Genomic DNA, 23,715 nt, shown 5'->3' with positions numbered 1-23,715 from the left:
GACCGCTGCAGCTGTGGGATAGAGCTCCAGACATGTCCGATTACAGGGATGGTGACCCTTGCCTGTAGCAAACCATTTACCCTGAAAGTAGCCCCCCATGCCTGTGCTGCCCGCTGCAACTGTAAGGAATTCTAAAAGGGATATCTGGGATGTCAGGCTCCTGCCAGCAAGAGGCGCCAGTAAATCCATAGTATATAAGGCCGAAAAAAGCCCTCTGTCCATCCAGTTCGGCCTGTCATCCTGCAAGCTGATGGAGAGGAAGGCAAAAAAAAAACTGTGAGGTAGAAGCCAATTTTCCCCACTTAAGGGGAAAAAAAATTACTTCCCGACTCCAATCAGGCATCAGAGTAACTCCCTGGATCAACGACCCCTCTCTAGTGGCTATAGCCTGTAATATACGACATCCATTGATTCGCCGCTGTCAAGTCTAGAACTTACCTCCTTATAGAAACTGATTACATTAGTCTGACATGACCGATCCCTCATGAAGCCGTGCTGATATGGCGGTATCTGCTTATTTTCATTGAGATCCTCCAAGATAGCAGATGTTAGACTTACCGGCCTATAGTTTCCGGGGTCTGTTTTTGGACCCTTTTTGAATATTGGCACTACATTTGCCATGCGCCAATCCTGTCGAACACTCCCTGTACGTATGGAGTCCGCAAATATCAGAAATAAGGGTCTGGCTATGACATTACTTAACTCCCTTAGGGGATTTGTCTATTTTAATCTCTTTAAGTCGCTGCTGTACTTCTTCCGGGGTCAGACAGGACACTTTTAATGGGGAATTTACTTATATTCTGCATTTCATCTGACAGTTTATTTTCCTCAGTGAATACATTGGAGAAAAAAATATTTAACAGCTTTGCTTTCTCCTCGTCGCTCTCTGCGACTCCCCCCTCATCACTCTGTAGAGGCCGACACCTTCAGATTTATACTTTTCACCATTTATATAATTGAAGAACATTTTAGGGTTAGTTTTACTCTCTTTGGCAATTAATCTCTCGGTCTCTAGTTTGGCCGCTTTTATTTATTTTTACATGTTCTATTTTTTTCCCTATAGTTTTTCAGTGCTTCCTCGCTCCCCTCCTGTTTCAGTGCTTCCTCGCTCTCCTCCGGTTTTAGTGATTTATATGCTTTCTTTTTGTCATTTTTTTTTTGCTTTTTTTACAGTTCTATTTATCCACATTGGTGTCTTCTTGTTCCTTAACCTTTTATGCCCATAAGGTCTGTACCCCATTTACTTCATATGGGCCAAATCTAATTATTACCTTACCGTTACCCATGCATTGATTATAATATAGCGTGTTAACTCTATATGGGCTGAATTTAAATACTCTTTACCGCTATCCACATAGTCAGTACCGCAGGCTGATAGTGCCTGAAAGACATCAGAACACAGGTGGATAAAGATCCCCTCCGATACTCTACACATTTATGTGTTCAAAGGGGAGTTATATGCCTTCAGCGGGATCTTCTGTATTCAGCATAGATTGGATGCCTTCAGCGGGATCTTCTGTATTCAGCATAGATTGGATGCCTTCAGCGGGATCTTCTGTATTCGGCATAGATTGGATGCCTTCAGAGGGAACTTCTGTATTCGGCATAGATTGGATGCCTTCAGCGGGATCTTCTGTATTCAGCATAGATTGGATGCTTTCAGCGGGATCTTCTGTATTCGGCATAGATTGGATGCCTTCAGTGTGACCTTCTGTATTCAGCATAGATTGGATGCCTTCAGCGGGATCTTCTGTATTCAGCATAGATTGGATGCCTTCAGCGGGATCTTCTGTATTCAGCATAGATTGGATGCCTTCAGCGGGATCTTCTGTATTCAGCATAGATTGGATGCCTTCAGCGGGAACTTCTGTATTCAGCATAGATTGGATGCCTTCAGCGGGATCTTCTGTATTCAGTATAGATTGGATGTCTTCAGCGGGATCTTCTGTATTCAGCATAGATTGGATGCCTTCAGCGGGACCTTCTGTATTCAGCATAGATTGGATGCCTTCAGCGGGATCTTCTGTATTCTGCATAGATTGGATGCCTTCAGCGGGAACTTCTGTATTCGGCATAGATTGGATGCCTTCAGCGGGATCTTCTGTATTCAGCATAGATTGGATGCCTTCAGCGGGACCTTCTGTATTCAGCATAGATTGGATGCCTTCAGCGGGACCTTCTGTATTCAGCATAGATTGGATGCCTTCAGAGGGATCTTCTGTATTCAGCATAGATTGGATGCCTTCAGCGGGATCTTCTGTATTCAGCATAGATTGGATGCCTTCAGCGGGAACTTCTGTATTCAGCATAGATTGGATGCCTTCAGCGGGATCTTCTGTATTCAGTATAGATTGGATGTCTTCAGCGGGATCTTCTGTATTCAGCATAGATTGGATGCCTTCAGCGGGACCTTCTGTATTCAGCATAGATTGGATGCCTTCAGCGGGATCTTCTGTATTCGGCATAGATTGGATGCCTTCAGCGGGAACTTCTGTATTCGGCATAGATTGGATGCCTTCAGCGGGATCTTCTGTATTCAGCATAGATTGGATGCCTTCAGCGGGACCTTCTGTATTCAGCATAGATTGGATGCCTTCAGCGGGACCTTCTGTATTCAGCATAGATTGGATGCCTTCAGAGGGATCTTCTGTATTCAGCATAGATTGGATGCCTTCAGCGGGATCTTCTGTATTCGGCATAGATTGGATGCCTTCAGCGGGATCTTCTGTATTCGGCATAGATTGGATGCCTTCAGCGGGACCTTCTGTATTCAGCATAGATTGGATGCCTTCAGCGGGATCTTCTGTATTCAGCATAGATTGGATGCCTTCAGCGGGACCTTCTGTATTCAGCATAGATTGGATGCCTTCAGCGGGACCTTCTGTATTCAGCATAGATTGGATGCCTTCAGAGGGATCTTCTGTATTCAGCATAGATTGGATGCCTTCAGCGGGATCTTCTGTATTCGGCATAGATTGGATGCCTTCAGCGGGATCTTCTGTATTCAGCATAGATTGGATGCCTTCAGCGGGACCTTCTGTATTCAGCATAGATTGGATGCCTTCAGCGGGAACTTCTGTATTCAGCATAGATTGGATGCCTTCAGCGGGAACTTCTGTATTCGGCATAGATTGGATGCCTTCAGCGGGATCTTCTGTATTCGGCATAGATTGGAAGCCTTCAGCGGGAACCTGATATATTCAGCATAGATTGGATGCCTTCAGCGGGATCTTCTGTATTCAGCATAGATTGGATGTCTTCAGCGGGATCTTCTGTATTCAGCATAGATTGGATGCCTTCAGCGGGATCTTCTGTATTCGGCATAGATTGGATGCCTTCAGCGGGAACCTGATATATTCAGCATAGATTGGATGCCTTCAGCGGGATCTTCTGTATTCAGTATAGATTGGATGTCTTCAGAGGGAACTTCTGTATTCAGCATAGATTGGATGCCTTCAGAGGGAACTTCTGTATTCAGCATAGATTGGATGCCTTCAGCGGGATCTTCTGTATTCAGCATAGATTGGATGCCTTCAGCGGGATCTTCTGTATTCGGCATAGATTGGATGCCTTCAGAGGGAACTTCTGTATTCAGCATAGATTGGATGCCTTCAGCGGGATCTTCTGTATTCGGCATAGATTGGATGCCTTCAGCGGCACCTTCTGTATTCAGCATAGATTGGATGCCTTCAGAGGGAACTTCTGTATTCAGCATAGATTGGAAGCCTTCAGCGGGATCTTCTGTATTCGGCATAGATTGGATGCCTTCAGCGGGATCTTCTGTATTCAGCATAGATTGGATGCCTTCAGAGGGAACTTCTGTATTCGGCATAGATTGGATGCCTTCAGAGGGAACTTCTGTATTCAGCATAGATTGGATGCCTTCAGAGGGAACTTCTGTATTCGGCATAGATTGGATGCCTTCAGCGGGATCTTCTGTATTCGGCATAGATTGGATGCCTTCAGCGGGATCTTCTGTATTCAGCATAGATTGGATGCCTTCAGCGGGATCTTCTGTATTCAGTATAGATTGGATGCCTTCAGCGGGAACTTCTGTATTCAGCATAGATTGGATGCCTTCAGCGGGATCTTCTGTATTCAGCATAGATTGGATGCCTTCAGCGGGGTCTTCTGTATTCAGCATAGATTGGATGCCTTCAGCGGGAACTTCTGTATTCAGCATAGATTGGATGCCTTCAGAGGGATCTTCTGTATTCGGCATAGATTGGATGCCTTCAGCGGGAACTTCTGTATTCAGTATAGATTGGATGCCTTCAGCGGGATCTTCTGTATTCAGCATAGATTGGATGCCTTCAGCGGGATCTTCTGTATTCAGCATAGATTGGATGCCTTCAGCGGGATCTTCTGTATCCAGCATAGATTGGAAGCCTTCAGCGGGATCTTCTGTATTCGGCATAGATTGGATGCCTTCAGAGGGATCTTCTGTATTCGGCATAGATTGGATGCCTTCAGCGGGATCTTCTGTATTCGGCATAGATTGGATGCCTTCAGCGGGAACTTCTGTATTCGGCATAGATTGGATGCCTTCAGAGGGAACTTCTGTATTCGGCATAGATTGGATGCCTTCAGAGGGAACTTCTGTATTCGGCATAGATTGGATGCCTTCAGCGGGATCTTCTGTATTCAGCATAGATTGGATGCCTTCAGCGGGAACTTCTGTATTCAGCATAGATTGGATGCCTTCAGCGGGATCTTCTGTATTCAGCATAGATTGGATGCCTTCAGCGGGAACTTCTGTATTCAGCATAGATTGGATGCCTTCAGCGGGATCTTCTGTATTCAGCATAGATTGGATGCCTTCAGCGGGAACTTCTGTATTCAGCATAGATTGGATGCCTTCAGCGGGATCTTCTGTATTCGGCATAGATTGGATGCCTTCAGAGGGATCTTCTGTATTCAGCATAGATTGGATGCCTTCAGCGGGGTCTTCTGTATTCGGCATAGATTGGATGCCTTCAGCGGGATCTTCTGTATTCGGCATAGATTGGATGCCTTCAGAGGGATCTTCTGTATTCAGCATAGATTGGATGCCTTCAGCGGGGTCTTCTGTATTCAGTATAGATTGGATGCCTTCAGCGGGATCTTCTGTATTCAGCATAGATTGGATGCCTTCAGCGGGATCTTCTGTATTCAGCATAGATTGGATGCCTTCAGCGGGATCTTCTGTATTCAGCATAGATTGGATGCCTTCAGCGGGATCTTCTGTATTCAGCATAGATTGGATGCCTTCAGCGGGAACTTCTGTATTCGGCATAGATTGGATGCCTTCAGCGGGATCTTCTGTATTCAGCATAGATTGGATGCCTTCAGCGGGAACTTCTGTATTCGGCATAGATTGGATGCCTTCAGCGGGATCTTCTGTATTCAGCATAGATTGGATGCCTTCAGCGGGAACTTCTGTATTCGGCATAGATTGGATGCCTTCAGCGGGATCTTCTGTATTCAGCATAGATTGGATGCCTTCAGCGGGATCTTCTGTATTCAGCATAGATTGGATGCCTTCAGCGGGATCTTCTGTATTCAGCATAGATTGGATGCCTTCAGCGGGAACTTCTGTATTCAGCATAGATTGGATGCCTTCAGCGGGATCTTCTGTATTCGGCATAGATTGGATGCCTTCAGCGGGATCTTCTGTATTCGGCATAGATTGGATGCCTTCAGAGGGATCTTCTGTATTCAGCATAGATTGGATGCCTTCAGCGGGAACTTCTGTATTCGGCATAGATTGGATGCCTTCAGCGGGATCTTCTGTATTCAGCATAGATTGGATGCCTTCAGCGGGATCTTCTGTATTCAGCATAGATTGGATGCCTTCAGCGGGATCTTCTGTATTCAGCATAGATTGGATGCCTTCAGCGGGATCTTCTGTATTCAGTAAACACCCGATGTTCGCAGCCGATTTTTCCTCTGTGAAATCCGTTTATTCTCAGCAGGACTTTCTGGTTCATGTTTCTGACATTTTGTTTTTTAATCACATATTTTGTATCTCTTTTCGTGCGTTCTGTCGGCAGCTCTTCCCGTCAGTACTGAGCTTTATTAGGTTCTCCCGGCCCGAATCCTCATAGATCACGGATGGCGATAAAGACGGGGACACCGCGTTCTCATTTTTTTCAGTGTTTCAATAGTTCGGTCATTTTATCTGAATAAATTAATATTTTCCTACTTTGATCAAACACCAGATGTCTGAGCGCCTTCCTTTCTATATCATTCATAGTTGTAAGGTTGGTTCTGCTGAGCACATGCCTCATTAGTTGTAAGGTTGGTCCTGCTGGGCACATGCCTCATTAGTTGTAAGGTTGGTCCTGCTGGGCACATGCCTCATTAGTTGTAAGGTTGGTCCTGCTGAGCACTTGCCTCATTAGTTGTAAGGTTGGTCCTGCTGGGCACATGCCTCATTAGTTGTAAGGTTGGTTCTGCTGAGCACATGCCTCATTAGTTGTAAGGTTGGTTCTGCTGAGCACATGCCTCATTAGTTGTAAGGTTGGTCCTGCTGAGCACATGCCTCATTAGTTGTAAGGTTGGTTCTGCTGAGCACATGCCTCATTAGTTGTAAGGTTGGTTCTGCTGAGCACATGCCTCATTAGTTGTAAGGTTGGTTCTGCTGAGCACATGCCTCATTAGTTGTAAGGTTGGTTCTGCTGAGCACATGCCTCATTAGTTGTAAGGTTGGTCCTGCTGGGCACATGCCTCATTAGTTGTAAGGTTGGTTCTGCTGAGCACATGCCTCATTAGTTGTAATGATGGCTCTGCTGAGCACATGCCTCATTAGTTGTAAGGTTGGTCCTGCTGAGCACATGCCTCATTAGTTGTAAGGTTGGTCCTGCTGAGCACATGCCTCATTAGTTGTAAGGTTGGTCCTGCTGAGCACATGCCTCATTAGTTGTAAGGTTGGTTCTGCTGAGCACATGCCTCATTAGTTGTAAGGTTGCTTCTGCTGAGCACATGCCTCATTAGTTGTAAGGTTGGTCCTGCTGAGCACATGCCTCATTAGTTGTAAGGTTGGTCCTGCTGAGCACATGCCTCATTAGTTGTAAGGTTGGTTCTGCTGAGCACATGCCTCATTAGTTGTAATGATGGCTCTGCTGAGCACATGCCTCATTAGTTGTAAGGTTGGTCCTGCTGAGCACATGCCTCATTAGTTGTAAGGTTGGCCCTGCTGAGCACATGCCTCATTAGTTGTAAGGTTGGTTCTGCTGAGCACATGCCTCATTAGTTGTAAGGTTGGTCCTGCTGAGCACATGCCTCATTAGTTGTAAGGTTGGTTCTGCTGAGCACATGCCTCATTAGTTGTAAGGTTGGTTCTGCTGAGCACATGCCTCATTAGTTGTAAGGTTGGTTCTGCTGAGCACATGCCTCATTAGTTGTAAGGTTGGTTCTGCTGAGCACATGCCTCATTAGTTGTAAGGTTGGTCCTGCTGAGCACATGCCTCATTAGTTGTAAGGTTGGTCCTGCTGAGCACATGCCTCATTAGTTGTAAGGTTGGTCCTGCTGAGCACATGCCTCATTAGTTGTAAGGTTGGTTCTGCTGAGCACATGCCTCATTAGTTGTAAGGTTGGTTCTGCTGAGCACATGCCTCATTAGTTGTAAGGTTGGTTCTGCTGAGCACATGCCTCATTAGTTGTAAGGTTGGTCCTGCTGAGCACATACCTCATTAGTTGTAAGGTTGGTTCTGCTGAGCACATGCCTCATTAGTTGTAAGGTTGGTTCTGCTGAGCACATGCCTCATTAGTTGTAAGGTTGGTCCTGCTGAGCACATACCTCATTAGTTGTAAGGTTGGTTCTGCTGAGCACATGCCTCATTAGTTGTAATGATGGTCCTGCTGAGCACATGCCTCATTAGTTGTAAGGTTGGTTCTGCTGAGCACATGCCTCATTAGTTGTAATGATGGTCCTGCTGAGCACATGCCTCATTAGTTGTAAGGTTGGTTCTGCTGAGCACATGCCTCATTAGTTGTAAGGTTGGTCCTGCTGAGCACATGCCTCATTAATTGTAAGGTTGGTCCTGCTGAGCACATGCCTCATTAGTTGTAAGGTTGGTCCTGCTGAGCACATGCCTCATTAGTTGTAAGGTTGGTTCTGCTGAGCACATGCCTCATTAGTTGTAATGATGGTTCTGCTGAGCACATGCCTCATTAGTTGTAAGGTTGGTTCTGCTGAGCACATACCTCATTAGTTGTAAGGTTGGTCCTGCTGAGCACATGCCTCATTAGTTGTAAGGTTGGTTCTGCTGAGCACATGCCTCATTAGTTGTAATGATGGCTCTGCTGAGCACATGCCTCATTAGTTGTAAGGTTGGTTCTGCTGAGCACATGCCTCATTAGTTGTAAGGTTGGTCCTGCTGAGCACATGCCTCATTAGTTGTAAGGTTGGTCCTGCTGAGCACATGCCTCATTAGTTGTAAGGTTGGTTCTGCTGAGCACATGCCTCATTAGTTGTAAGGTTGGTCCTGCTGACCACATGCCTCATTAGTTGTAAGGTTGGTCCTGCTGAGCACATGCCTCATTAGTTGTAAGGTTGGTTCTGCTGAGCACATGCCTCATTAGTTGTAAGGTTGGTTCTGCTGAGCACATGCCTCATTAGTTGTAAGGTTGGTTCTGCTGAGCACATGCCTCATTAGTTGTAAGGTTGGTCCTGCTGAGCATATTGCATCTAGTACAGGCGCCGTTTTGGCCACACATAGCCGTCTAGTTGAGAATGTTATATATTTAGTTCTTTATTTGGCATTAATGGCAGCCACGCTCATCCCAGATTAGGGTTGCACCGGGTATTGAATTATCGATACCCAATCGATACTTTTGTACCGATATGGATTCGATACCGGGATTTGCCTTTTACCAATACTAGGCTGCGCTACTGCAGGGAGGAGGGGAGGGGCTATGGCCACCAATGAGGGGGAGGGGCTGTGGCCACTGCACCACCAATGAAGATAACGCGCCCATTAATTTAAATACAGGAGGCGGGTGCAGCACCTGAAGGGTTAACTGCCTCTGATCCCAGCTCCCTGTCATAGAGGCCGGGTGCCGGCCATGTGATTCTGCCGCCGCACCCGCCTCCTGTGTTAAACGTTGGTTATCTTCATTGGTGGCGCAGTGACGCCCCCCAGTATTAAATCATTGGTGACAGTGGCCACAAGGTCCCCTCCCCCTCGGTGGCAGTGTAATCGCGGGGCTCCGATCGGTTACCATTTCAGCCAGGACGCTACTGAAGCCGTCCATGGTCCGCTCCCTGCTGCTGTGTGCACAAAGCCCAGGGCAGCAGGGAGAGTGTGAGGTCCGAGATCTATCAGGGGGAATAGGACAAGGGCTGGAAAGACCCCAAGGGGCTGACGATAATTTATTAAATAAAAAAGTAAAAACAAAAAACACCACAATATTAAGTATAAATCACCCCCTTTCCCAATTTCTCATATAAAATAGATAAACAAGAAATAAATAAACATATTACATATCGCCACATGCAAAAAGTCTAAAAAAAGTAAATATAAAAGAATAGCTCCTATGCATTGAACACCGTAACATGCGCGACTCATCATTTTTTTGTCACCTTGTCTCCCCCCCCAAAAAAATAGGATCGGATTTTGAGCTGGACTTTATATAAAATGAGGAATGCACGCGGCTTTTTGGGTGTTTTTATTTTTTTCGCGTGGTATCGAGTACTGCAATACTTTTTTATGGTATCGAAATCGAATCCAAATTTTGGTATTGTGACAACCCTAGTCCAGAGAGGGGTTCGACCAGCTTTCACTCTCCCTGCCTCTTCCTTCACAACCCTAACCCTTTCTCAGCCTCAGATCTGCCCCCCATCTCCATCAGCCTCAGATCAGACCTTCATCAGACCCTCCCCAACCTTAGATCACACCCCCATCAGACTTCCCAACCTCAGATCTGCCCCCCATCTCCATCAGCCTCAGATCAGACCCTCATCAGACCCTCCCCAGCCTTAGATCACACCTCCATCAGACCTCCCAACCTCAGATCTCCCCCCCATCTCCATCAGCCTCAGATCAGACCTTCATCAGACCCTCCCCAGCCTTAGATCACACCTCCATCAGACCTCCCAACCTCAGATCTCCCCCCATCTCCATCAGCCTCAGATCAGACCCTCCTTAGATCATACCCCATCAGACCTCCCAACCTCAGATCTGCCCCCACCTCCATCAGCCTCAGATCAGACCCTCCCCAGCCTTAGATCAGACCTCCCAACCTCAGATCTGCCCCCCACCTCCATCAGCCTCAGATCAGACCCTCATCAGACCCTCCCCAGCCTTAGATCACACCTCCATCAGACCTCCCAACCTCAGATCTGCCCCCACCTCCATCAGCCTCAGATCAGACCCTCCTTAGATCATACCCCCATCAGACCTCCCAACCTCAGATCTGCCCCCATCTCCATCAGCCTCAGATCAGACCCTCCTTAGATCATACCCCCATCAGACCTCCCAACCTCAGATCTGCCCCCACCTCCATCAGCCTCAGATCAGACCCTCCCCAGCCTTAGATCACACCCCCATCAGACCTCCCAACCTCAGATCTGCCCCCACCTCCATCAGCCTCAGATCAGACCCTCCCCAGCCTTAGATCACACCCCCATCAGACCTCCCAACCTCAGATCAGCCCAACCGCGTCCCGGGCCTCAGATCAGACCCTCCACAGCCTTAGATCACACCCCCATCAGACTTCCCAACCTCAGATCTGCCCCCCCACCTCCATCAGCCTCAGATCAGACCCTCCCCAGCCTTAGATCACACCCCTTCAGACCTCCCAACCTCAGATCTGCCCCCCACCTCCATCAGCCTCAGATCAGACCCTCCCCAGCCTTAGATCACACCCCCATCAGACCTCCCAACCTCAGATCAGACCCTCCCCAGCCTTAGATCACACCCCCATCAGACCTCCCAACCTCAGATCAGACCCTCCACAGCCTTAGATCACACCTCCATCAGACCTCCCAACCTCAGATCTGCACCCCACCTCCATCAGCCTCAGATCAGACCCTCCCCAGCCTTAGATCACACCCCCATCAGACCTCTTAACCTCAGATCTGCCCCCCACCTCCATCAGCCTTAGATCAGACTCTCCCCAGCCTTAGATCACACCCCCATCAGACCTCTTAACCTCAGATCTGCCCCCCACCTCCATCAGCCTTAGATCAGACCCTCCCCAGCCTTAGATCACACCCCCATCAGACCTCCCAACCTCAGATCAGCCCAACCCCGCCCCGGGCCTCAGATCAGACCCTTCCCAGCCTTAGATCACACCTCCATCAGACCTCCCAACCTCAGATCTGCCCCCCACCTCCATCAGCCTTAGATCAGACTCTCCCCAGCCTTAGATCACACCCCCATCAGACCTCTTAACCTCAGATCTGCCCCCCACCTCCATCAGCCTTAGATCAGACTCTCCCCAGCCTTAGATCACACCTCCATCAGACCTCCCAACCTCAGATCTGCCCTCACCTCCATCAGCCTCAGATCAGACCCTCCCCAGCCTTAGATCACACCCCCCATCAGACCTCCCAACCTCAGATCAGCCCAACCCCGCCCCGGGCCTCAGATCAGACCCTTCCCAGCCTTAGAGCACACCCCATCAGACCTCCCAACCTCAGATCTGCCCCCCACCTCCATCAGCCTCAGATCAGACCCTCCCCAGCCTTAGATCACACCCCCATCAGACCTCCCAACCTCAGATCAGCCCAACCCCTCCCCGGGCCTCAGATCACAACGTTCCTTCCTGACAATCATCTGCTCGTCGGTGGAGGAGACACATTTGCAGGCAGCGATCTCCTCCACAGTATGGGGAGCAGTGATCACTAATGCCATCGCTCGTCCCCATACAGAAACGTTCCTTCCTGACAATCTCCTGCTCGTCGGTGGAGGAGACACATTTACAGGCAGCGATCTCCTCCGCAGTATGGGAGCAGTGATCACTAATACCATCGCTCGTCCCCATACAGAAGCGTTCCTTCCTGACAATCTCCTGCTTGTCAGTGGAGGAGACACATTTGCAGGCAGCGATCTCCTCCACAGTATGGGAGCAGTGATCACTAATACCATCGCTCGTCCCCATACAGAAGCGTTCCTTCCTGACAATCTCCTGCTCGTCGGTGGAGGAGACACATTTACAGGCAGCGATCTCCTCCGCAGTATGGGAGCAGTGATCACTAATACCATCGCTCGTCCCCATACAGAAGCGTTCCTTCCTGACAATCTCCTGCTCGTCAGTGGAGGAGACACATTTGCAGGCAGCGATCTCCTCCGCAGTATGGGAGCAGTGATCACTAATACCATCGCTCGTCCCCATACAGAAGCGTTCCTTCCTGACAATCTCCTGCTCGTCGGTGGAGGAGACACATTTACAGGCAGCGATCTCCTCCGCAGTATGGGAGCAGTGATCACTAATACCATCGCTCGTCCCCATACAGAAACGTTCCTTCCTGACAATCTCCTGCTCGTCGGTGGAGGAGACACATTTACAGGCAGCGATCTCCTCCGCAGTATGGGAGCAGTGATCACTAATACCATCGCTCGTCCCCATACAGAAGCGTTCCTTCCTGACAATCTCCTGCTCGTCAGTGGAGGAGACACATTTACAGGCAGCGATCTCCTCCACAGTATGGGAGCAGTGATCACTAATGCCATCGCTCGTCCCCATACAGAAGCGTTCCTTCCTGACAATCTCCTGCTCGTCAGTGGAGGAGACACATTTGCAGGCAGCGATCTCCTCCACAGTATGGGAGCAGTGATCACTAATGCCATCGCTCGTCCCCATACAGAAGCGTTCCTTCCTGAAGATCTCCTGCTCGTCAGTGGAGGAGACACAGTTACATGCAGCGATCTCCTCCGCAGTATGGGAGCAGTGATCACTAATGCCATCGCTCGTCCCCATACAGAAACGTTCCTTCCTGACAATCGCCTGCTCGTCAGTGGAGGAGACACATTTGCAGGCAGCGATCTCCTCCACAGTATGGGAGCAGTGATCACTAATGCCATCGCTCGTCCCCATACAGAAGCGTTCCTTCCTGACAATCTCCTGCTCGTCAGTGGAGGAGACACATTTGCAGGCAGCGATCTCCTCCACAGTATGGGAGCAGTGATCACTAATGCCATCGCTCGTCCCCATACAGAAGCGTTCCTTCCTGACAATCTCCTGCTCGTCAGTGGAGGAGACACATTTGCAGGCAGCGATCTCCTCCGCAGTACAGGGAGCAGTGATCACTAATGCCATCGCTCGTCCCCATACAGAAGCGTTCCTTCCTGACAATCTCCTGCTCGTCAGTGGAGGAGACACATTTACATGCAGCGATCTCCTCCACAGTATGGGGATCAGTGATCAGTAATGCCATCACTCGTCCCCATACAGAAGCGTTCCTTCCTGACAATCTCCTGCTCGTCAGTGGAGGAGACACATTTACAGGCAGCGATCTCCTCCGCAGTATGGGAGCAGTGATCACTAATGCCATCGCTCGTCCCCATACAGAAGCGTTCCTTCCTGACAATCTCCTGCTCGTCAGTGGAGGAGACACATTTACATGCAGCGATCTCCTCCACAGTATGGGGATCAGTGATCAGTAATGCCATCACTCGTCCCCATACAGAAGCGTTCCTTCCTGACAATCTCCTGCTCGTCAGTGGAGGAGACACATTTACATGCAGCGATCTCCTCCGCAGTATGGGAGCAGTGATCACTAATACCATCGCTCGTCCCCATACAGAAGCGTTCCTTCCTGACAATCTCCTGCTCGTCAGTGGAGGAGACACATTTACAGGCAGCGATCTCCTCCACAGTATAGGGATCAGTGATCACTAATGCCATCGCTCGTCCCCATACAGAAGCATTCCTTCCTGACAATCTCCTGCTCGTCAGTGGAGGAGACACATTTACAGGCAGCGATCTCCTCCGCAGTATGGGAGCAGTGATCACTAATGCCATTGGTTGTCTCCGGGCAGAATCATTATTGGCCGGCAGCAGATGGTGACTGCACAGTATGATCTGCCCGCCTGGTGTAATGCTGCCCTCGGTCCTTCTGTAACAATAAGCACAGTTTGCTTTCTTATCTTGATGCTTCACCTCATGTAGAAATGTCTGGAACATCTTTTCAGTCTTGTGCCTTTTCTCACATCATTCATTTGTAATCTGCAGCTTTCAGAGGCTCCTTCATCAGCGCAGAGACTTGTCTTTGGTTACGTCACATAGATTTCTCTGGCTAACGCGGTGCCTCGCTATTTGGACTATACATCATGTCAATGTGTAAAATACTTAGATTGATGGGTAGATTCTTCTGTCTCTGGATATTGGATGGACTATGGCTCCCTTTTCTGTGTTCTCATGTCCTTAATGTGTGATCCTTGTAGACAAAGTCCGGTGGAACGATGAGTAGACTCGGAAAACCCAAAATCGTGTCAGCAAATGGTAAGAGCCTCTCCTAAATCCGGTGTTGTATTCTGCTATTAGATTGTTTTTTAGGGTACTTTCACACTAGCGGTTTTGATTCCAGCAGGCAGTTCCGTGTACAAACGGAAAGCTTTTTTCCCCCGGATCAGTTAGACGGGTCTAGTGAAATACCGGATCCTTCTCATCCTATATCATATAGAATAACTGATCTGGTATTAAATTTTTTTTAAAGATCAAAAGCCCGGCGCATGCGCAGACCGGAAAACCGGATACGGCGATACAGCAATTTTCAGAACATTTGGTACCGGATCCAGCATTAAAGGGTTTCTGTCATCAGAAAAATGGGTATTAACCTGGCCGGGTAAATCTCGTGCCGTCCCGTTAAGTATTCGGTGCAGGCGCAGTGTGGTAAGGACGTTCGTCAGCAGCCGGCTTCCACACTGTGACGTATTCAGCGCTGGCGCACTGACGAAGCTGGCTGTCGGCAAACTTCCTTCCCTCACTGCACCGAATACAGAACGGGACATTGCTGGCCTGGCCCTGTCAATCAAGTGTAGAAGGGCGTGGAAAGAGGTGCAAGAATAACGCTAGTGTGAAAGTACCCTAAGCTGTTCTTCCTGCTCTAATGGAGATGTGTATGGCATACATACCTGCTGATTGTTTCCTGAATCCAGTAAGGTAGATCTTAAAGAGGAACTTTCATGTGTTTTTATATATTTTTATATAAGTTTAAATACCTTTCCTTGTGGGGTACCCCTCGCTGATGCTGCCACCCTGCCAGTTTTTTTCAAATATCACCCCTACGTTCCTCTGTGCTCCCTTGTTATTTTCCTGCTCAGTATGTTAATACTGAGTATCGGTACAAGGAGGAGGAGATGCCCATTGAAAAACCCTGGCGTCTCCTTCTCCCCGGCTGTGACGCTCTCCGCTGTGATTGGATCGCGGCACAGCCAGGGATAAGGAAACGCCCATTGAGAAACCCTGGTATCTCCTCCTCCCTATACGGAGCAATATTTTTAAAAAAAACAGGCAGGGTGGCAGCTTCAGCGGGGGTACCCCGCAAAGAAAGGTATTTATCTAAACTAAAAAAAAACATGAAAGGTCCTCTTTAAGTTATTAATTTTTCTAGAAGAGTTTAGAAATGTTTATCATAAATATATTTTATGTTATTTAAAAAATGGCCCCTATTTATCATGAACATCAATAAGCAGGTTGCTCTAGTCATGAGAGATAATCAGTTCTCACCTCTCCTGTGTTCTCTCCTGTCCTTATACTATACACAGTGATAAGCAGGGTGTTCTAGTAATAGATAATCAGTTCTCACCTCTCCTATCCTTATACTATACACAGTGATAAGCAGGGTGTTCTAGTAATAGATAATCAGTTCTCACCTCTCCTGTGTTCTATCCTGTCCTTATACTATACATTGTGATAAGCAGGATGTTCTAGTGATGATAGATAATCAGTTCTCACCTCTCCTGTGTTCTCTCCTGTCCTTATACTATACATTGTGATAAGCAGGATGTTCTAGTGATCGTAATAGATAATCAGTTCTCACCTCTACTGTGTTCTTCTCTGTCCTTATACTATACATTGTGATAAGCAGGATGTTCTAGTGATGATAGATAATCAGTTCTCACCTCTACTGTGTTCTTCCCTGTCCTTATACTATAAATTGTGATAAGCAGGATGTTCTAGTGATGATAGATAATCAGTTCTCACCTCTCCTGTGTTCTCTCCTGTCCTTATACTATAAATTGTGATAAGCAGAGTGTTATATTGATAATAGTTAATCAGTTTTCACCTCTACTGTGTTCTTCTTTGTCCTTATACAATTTACAGTGATCAGCAGGGTGTTCTATTGATAATAATCAGTCCTCACCTCTCCTGTGTTCTTCTCTGTCCTTATACAATTTACAGTGATCAGCAGGGTGTTCTAATGGTCATAAATAATCAGTTCTCACCTCTCCTGGGTTCTCTTTGTCCTTACAATGTAAACAGTGATGAGCAGGGTGTTCTAGTGATCGTAATAGATAATCAGTTCTCCCCTCCCCTGTGTTTTCTTCTGTCGTTATACCATAAACAGTGATAAGCAGGGTGTTCTAGTGATGATAATAATCAGTCCTCATGTCTCCTCTGTTCTCCTCCTGTCCTTATACTATAAACAATGATACGCTGTGTGTTCTAGTGGTAATAGATAATCAGTTCTCACCTCTCCTGTCATTTATACTGTAAGCAGTGATAAGCAGGGTGTTCTAGTGATGATAATCAGTTATCACCTCTCCTGTGTTTTCTCTCCTGTCCTTATACTATAACAGTGATAAGCAGTGTGTTCTAGTGATAATAATCAGTTCTTACCTCTCCTGTGTTCTCCCCTACCCTTATACTATAAACAGTGATGAGCAGGGTGTTCTAGTGATGATAATCAGTCCTCACCTCTCCTGTGTTCTCTCTCCTGTCCTTATACTATAAACAGTGATGAGCAGGGTGTTCTAGTGATGATAGATAACCAGTTCTCACCTCTCCTGTGTTCTCTCCTGTCCTTATACTATACACAGTGATAAGCAGGGTGTTCTAGTGATTTATAATCAGTTCTCACCTGCTGTGTTTTCTCCTGTCAGTATACTATATATAGTGATAAGCAGGATTTTCTAGTGATAATATATAATCAATTTTCGCCTCTCCTGTGTTTTCTCCTATCCTTATACTATAAACAGTGATACGAAGGGTGTTCTAGTGATGATAGATAATCAGCTCTCACTTCTCCTGTGTTCTCTCTCCTGTCCTTATACTATAAACAGTGATGAGCAGGGTGTTCTAGTGATGATAGATAATCAGTTCTCACCTCTCCTGAGTTCTCCCCTGTCCTTATACTATAAACAGTGATGAGCAGGGTGTTCTAGTGATGATAGATAATCATCTCTCACCTCTCCTGTCCTTATACTATAAACAGTGATGAGCAGGGTGTTCTAGTGATGATAGATAATCAGCTCTCACCTCCCCTGTCCTTATGCTATACACAGTGATGGGCAGGGTGTTCTAGTGATGATAGATAATCAGCTCTCACCTCTCCTGAGTTCTATCCTGTCCTTATACTATACACAGTGATAAGCAGGGTGTTCTAGTGATGATAGATAATCAGCTCTCACCTCTCCTGTGTTCTCTCCTGTCCTTATACTATACACAGTGATGAGCAGGGTGTTCTAGTGATGATAGATAATCAGCTCTCACCTCTCCTGAGTTCTCCCCTGTCCTTATACTATAAACAGTGATAAGCAGGGTGTTCTAGTGATGATCGATATCAAAGGTCAGCGACTAAAAAGCTGTTTGATTATTTTCATCTAATTTCCATGTATTTAGGTGTGCTGAAAAACAAAATATTGAAAAAGCTCCTAGACGTCATGATTTGCCACAAAATGCTAAATTGTCTTCAAATTTATAACTTTTTTTTAAATTTTTTTTTAATATTATGAGTTTTTAACCAAATTTAAAGTCCAAATTACTATTAATTAATTCACATACAGTAAGTAAATTCAAGATATAAAATGCCCCAAAAAAACTTCAAGGGGTTGTCCGAGTTATGTAAAATAGAATCTAGCACTGTAAATCTGATGTACTGAGCGCGCCCAAGTTCTCCTAAGCGGCTCCACATCTTGTCTCAGAATTTTGATCATTCAAATACAGAGGAATCCGATTCATCATCTCTCTAGCAACAACTACAGCCTATCAGGAATTGTGAATGACTTTGGATGGCTGAGGTTTAAGCTGGATTTAAGTTGGACGTGGACTGATCATCCTTAGCCTGCTAGGAGCGGACCTCAGACCTTGAAATTCTTCAACTTTCTTCAACCTTCAGCTCCTGGTCGTTTCTGCTTCAATTATCCCATTAAAATCCCTTGGGATTCTAAAGAAAACAAGACGAGGAAAGACAGGAAAACGAGCAGGCACTCATAATGGCGTTACAAAGGCAAAGCAATCTTCATATATCACCAAAACAGCACCAATTACAGCTATATCAGTAAAGGACCCAGACCTCTCGAACACTCCATAATGCAGGCCCCAGCCGGCTAGGAACACAGGCTTCAAAGTTAAGGCAAACTACATTAAAGCAGCTGTTATTCCCAACCTAATAGAAGCCTCAGATCTAGAGACGTGGCTGGATCAGAACTTGGGAGCCACTCTGGAAGCTTCTGTGCCAGCCAACTACTCAGTGTTACACTGCGAGAGACAAGACCGCAAGGGAGGAGGAGTAGCTCTGTGCTTCAAATCCAGTTTGAACATTAAACCCCTCGCAGTAACCCCCTCCGACTCTTTTGAATGTCTGGCAGCCCAACTTTCAGCTGAGAAAAACATAAACATACTGCTTGTCTACCGGCGGCCTGGTGATGGCTCAGCCTTTCTTAAGGAATTAGCAGAACTTGTATCTTGCAGAACACTGAAACGCTCTAGGTGGATAATTCTAGGAGACTTTAATGCCTGGGTGGATGCACATTCCTCTCCGGAAGAGAGCTACTTCTTTCTATGAATGAACTGGGCTTCTCTCAAGCCATTAACCTCCCCGTCCACAAAAAAGGCCACACTTTGGACCTCATATTCCATTCAGAACTTTTAATATCCAATGTGGAAATTGACCCAGTAGTTTGGTCAGACCACCATACAATCCACTTCTCCCTTACAGCAACAGCCAAAAAACACCAAGTAAAAGAAATACCGTTCCTTGAAAGGTCTGTCACCCCAACACCTTCAGAACAACCTCAATCTTAATGAACTGACAGATCACAACTTAGGCCTTGAATCCATAGTCCTCAAATATAACCACTGTCTCGGCTGCTTTTGACTCCATAGCTCCCTTACGCATTAAACGTTCCGCACCATTACATCACGCTCGCTGGTTTGACAACGCTGTAAAGGAACTGAAGAATGAGGGGCGCAGACTGGAACGAAAATGGCGCAAACATCAGTCCTCCGAAGACAAACATTCCCTAATTCTGCACCTGAAAAAATATCAAACACTGATCAACAAGAAAAAGTCCTTATTCCTGTCTCAGGAGGTTGCAAATGCAGCCAACAGACCTGCCTAGCTTTTCCACACAGTCAACAACCTCTGCAACCCATTGTGCCAGAAATCCAGCATCAGACCTTCACAAGACCTGAGTGAGAAATTTGCCCACTTCTTCTCAGACAAAGTCTCCTCCATATGGTCTGCCATTCAATTCCCAGCACCGGAAACCAAAGCACAGCCATATAACAGATGCAAAAATAGCCTACCACCATAGTCTGATTTCAAGGAAATTACTGAAGAAGATTGTAACGGATCTCCTAGCACCCCGACCGGGTACCTCTGTCGATAGATGCTCCTAGTGCTTTCCGAGGACTCCAAGCACTCCACTTGACACCGTACGCACTGCAGACCCCACGAACCGCCGAAGCTTGGTTGAGGTCTCCTAGATATCCTAATAAACCTTTGCCAAACTACCTGCGAACTAGACCCTGGCCCAACTAAGTTCATGTTGAAATGCCCAGAGCTATTTAGACCAGCATTCCACAAAATAATCAACTGTTCCTTACAAGAAGGCAGGTTTCCCACCTGTCTGAAAGAAGCAATCGTCAGATCGCTACTCAAGAAACCATCCTTAGATCCAGATGCTCTAAACCAGGCATCCTCAAACTGCGGCCCTCCAGCTGTTGTAAAACTACAACTCCTACAATGCCCTGCTGTAGGCTGATACCTGTAGGCTGTCCGGGCATGCTGGGAGTTGTAGTTTTGCAACAGCTGGAGGGCCGCAGTTTGAGGATGCCTGCTCTAAACAGCTACAGGCCAGGCTCTTAAGGAACAGCATCCTTGACCCTCTTCAATCTGGCTTCAGAAAACATCACAGCTGTGAAACAGCCCTCACCCAGGACTGCAATCATCTGCTCATGGTAAGAGATAGAGGTCAATATTCCATCCTGATTTTGCTCGACCTCTCAGCAGCTTTTGACACAGTTGATCACTAAGGATAGGGCGCTGAGACCTGAACAAATCAGACTTTGTGCGCAGCTTGGGCGTCTTGATTGATGCGGAATTAAGCTTCAGGAATCAAATCTCAGCTGTTGTGAAACTGTCCGTCTTTCACCTAAGAACATTGCAAAAATTAAACACCTCATACCTCCAGCAGATCTCCCAAACCTCATTCATGTCTTCACCTCACGGTTGGGCTACTGCAATGTTCTCTATACAGGCCTTCCAAACAAAGACCTGCATGGCCTGCAATCAGTACAGAATACCGCTGCGAGGCCGTTAACAAGCCAACCGTGCCATTGCCACATAACACCAACCCTTCGCTCACTACACTGGCTATCGATAAAATGGAGAATTCTGTTTAAGATTGGCTTATTAACATTCAAATCCTTGCACAATCAAGGCCCTGGATACCCGAAGGACTTGTTACAACTGCACCCCCCCCCCCCCCCACCACCATCTTAGATCAAAAGGATCTAATAACTTGATCACCCCCAGAGTCCACCTCAAAACCTTTGGAGACAGAGCCTTCCTGTCATGGCTCCCCTGCATTTTGGAACTACTAAGTCCAAACTGAAAAGCCACCTGTTTAGTCTGGCATTTATGAACCCCTGACTATTTCCTCTGTAACACAGTCCAGCCTGCAACCCTATGCGCTCCGAGTCCTATGGGAAAAAAGCGCCTTACAAATGTTATTGTTTTTATTGTTAAATCTTATGGTCAGCAATATATACATGAGCTAAGCAAGTTTTAGGGGAAAAAAATATTTCCTAATTTCCCTAGTTCTCTTCTTGGCCCTTTGTTGTTATTTGCAGGTAAACAATCTCTGCCCCCCCCTTCCCCCCTGCAAAGATGGTGAATACAGGTGCTGGTCTGAGTGACATGTCTGACTACTGGGATACTCGGCAGCATGCTGTATGTGTAAGCCTCAGCCCTGAGTCTGAGCTTCTAATGGTAGAAGGGGTTAATCTTTCCTGAAGAATCCAGTAGGAGGGAGACACAGGGCAGATAGCAGCAGCTCCGGTCAGTGCCGGGGGCAGCACTGTGACGTCTCGTGTACAGACACAGAGCTGCTCTCTTCTGTAGTCGACACTTGGCACGAATCATCATCAGGTTCTTGGTTCTAGGCTGTTCACACTTTTCCACCGCAGTTCGTGTTAGCTCGTCATTCTTCAACTGTTATGTTATAGCTCCGCGATAGTGTATTAATTCGCCAGACAGTTTCTGTTTCATCTGTGGTGAATATACAGAGATGAAGCAACAGCAGAATATTACAGCCAAAAATTGGAGGTCAAGATAAAGTTTGGGCGCTTCATAAAGTGTCCAAACGGTGTGTTGAGAACCTCCGAAACTGGTTCAAGGGTAATAAAAAAAATCATTCCGTTATGGGTTTCCCAATGTTTGGCGAGAGCAAAAGAACCATAGCGACGACTGTTACTTTTGTTCATGCGATGTGAAAGGGTTTAATTCCAAATGGAAGCATTCCATTTCATACCCCAATCTTCACTCAGCAATTCGTCCCATCCCCCATGGCACAGATATACCAGTACCCAAGCCCCCTGCTACCTTGGAAGAGATACCTATCTCCGATGAAGGTGAAGTCATACCTGAATCAAATGATGACTCAAGTTCTGACTTTGAAGATGATACGCTTCCATACCTGTAGGTCATTCCGTACACTTGAAGAAAACCTACGAGAACTTGGAATTGGTTCTTAGTAAACTTAAATATGAAGACCATAGTTGGCAAGTGTGTGGGGACTTGAAGGTCTTGTGCATAATGCTCGGGCAACAAGATGGGTATTCCATAAAAATGAAAATGTCAGTCCTGTGTCCCAAAACACGGACACTTATCTGCGCTGCTGGTTCCGGTGTAGTGTGGTGGGTATTCACACTGAAAGTCAAGTAGTTAAAGGTTTGAAACCGCACTGCTAATGGTTCAGTCAGACGCTGTACAAGTGACAGAAATAGGGTATTAGCCTTCGTCCTCCTCTCTCAAGGATTCGATCCTCCTCAGACCGCCTCCTCTGTAGGATTAAATGACCAGCATATAGTGAAGTACCCTCTTAGATGTTAATAAAAAAAGGTTTTATTCTACTCACAAACAATGGTAGATCATAGGCATATCACAATTAGTGAAAACAACTTGAAGTCCTGCCCGACCCGGGTTTCGCTCTCTGGCTTCCTCAGTTGTCGCCCCTGAGGAAGCCAGAGAGAGTTTGTCAATACCATGACGGATCCTCAAAAAAAAGAGGGTGGATTACATTTTAAAAAGTTGTGCAGACATTTTTAGGCAATAACAAAGATCCTTAATACAAAAAGATCGTCGGACGAATGGTGAAAGCATTTCAAGCTTTAGGTTGCCTGATGAGTTTGAAAGTGCATTTCCTCCAGTCCCACCTTAACTACTTTCCTAGAGATTTGGGAGCTGTGAGTGAGAAACAAGGTGAACGATTCCACCAAGACATTAAAGAGATGGAAAGGAGATGCCAGGGAAAATGGAACATTACAATGATGGCAGACTACTGATGGATGCTTCAGAGAGACATTCAGATGCTACTCACAAGCGTAAATGCACCAAGAGGAGCCTTACAGGGGAGAAGAATCGAGTTTAGTTTGTGTAGGTGAGCTTATTTCAGTTCAAAAAAGGATTTTCATGATTTTTTTTAATAAAACTAATTTTATAAGTCTATTTCTATTTATTTTGAGGTATTGCCTTATTTAACATAGTTACCTAAATTGTCAGGAAACATGATGTCCTATGACAAAATGGAGGTCATTTTCAGATTCAGCGCACCAAAAAACATAAAGATTACGTGGAATAACCAAAACAGCTCTTGAATTATTATTTTTTGCAGAACTGTAAATCACTTCCTGTAACTTCTCCTGTTTTGTCTCCTGTCCTTATACTATACACAGTTATAAGCAGAGTGTTCCATTGATAATAGATAATTAGTTCTCACCTGTCATTATACTATACACAGTGATAAGCAGGGTGTTCTAGTGATGATAGATAATCAGTTCTCACCTCTCCTGTCCTTATACTATACACAGTGATAAGCAGGGTGTTCTAGTGATGATAGATAATCAGTTCTCACCTCTCCTGTGTTCTATCCTGTCCTTATACTATACAGTGATAAGCAGAGTGTTCCACTGATAATAATCAGTTCTCACCTCTCCTGTGTTCTCTCCTGTCTTTATACTATATACAAATACTATATACAGTGATAAGCAGGATGTTCTAGTGATGATAGATAATCAGTTCTCAGCTCTCCTGTGTTCTCTCCTATCCTTGTACTATA

At 46.3% G+C, this 23,715-nt stretch overlaps 1 protein-coding gene across 1 annotated transcript in view; it reads left to right on the top strand.

Annotated features, from left to right (window-relative positions):
• LOC122938884 (zinc finger protein 260-like) overlaps window positions 1-23,715 on the top strand; it is a 69,282-nt gene that overhangs the window by 19,927 nt on the left and 25,640 nt on the right. The window contains exon 6 of the mRNA XM_044294740.1: window positions 14,374-14,431. Within this exon, the coding sequence (XP_044150675.1) occupies window positions 14,374-14,431 (58 nt within the window). The remainder of the gene's footprint in view (window positions 1-14,373; window positions 14,432-23,715) is intronic.

Source organism: Bufo gargarizans, chromosome 5 (assembly GCF_014858855.1).
Source record: "Bufo gargarizans isolate SCDJY-AF-19 chromosome 5, ASM1485885v1, whole genome shotgun sequence".
Lineage (NCBI taxonomy): Eukaryota > Metazoa > Chordata > Amphibia > Anura > Bufonidae > Bufo > Bufo gargarizans.
Note: the sequence above shows the minus strand (reverse complement) of the source record. Positions and strands in the feature narration are given on the sequence as shown.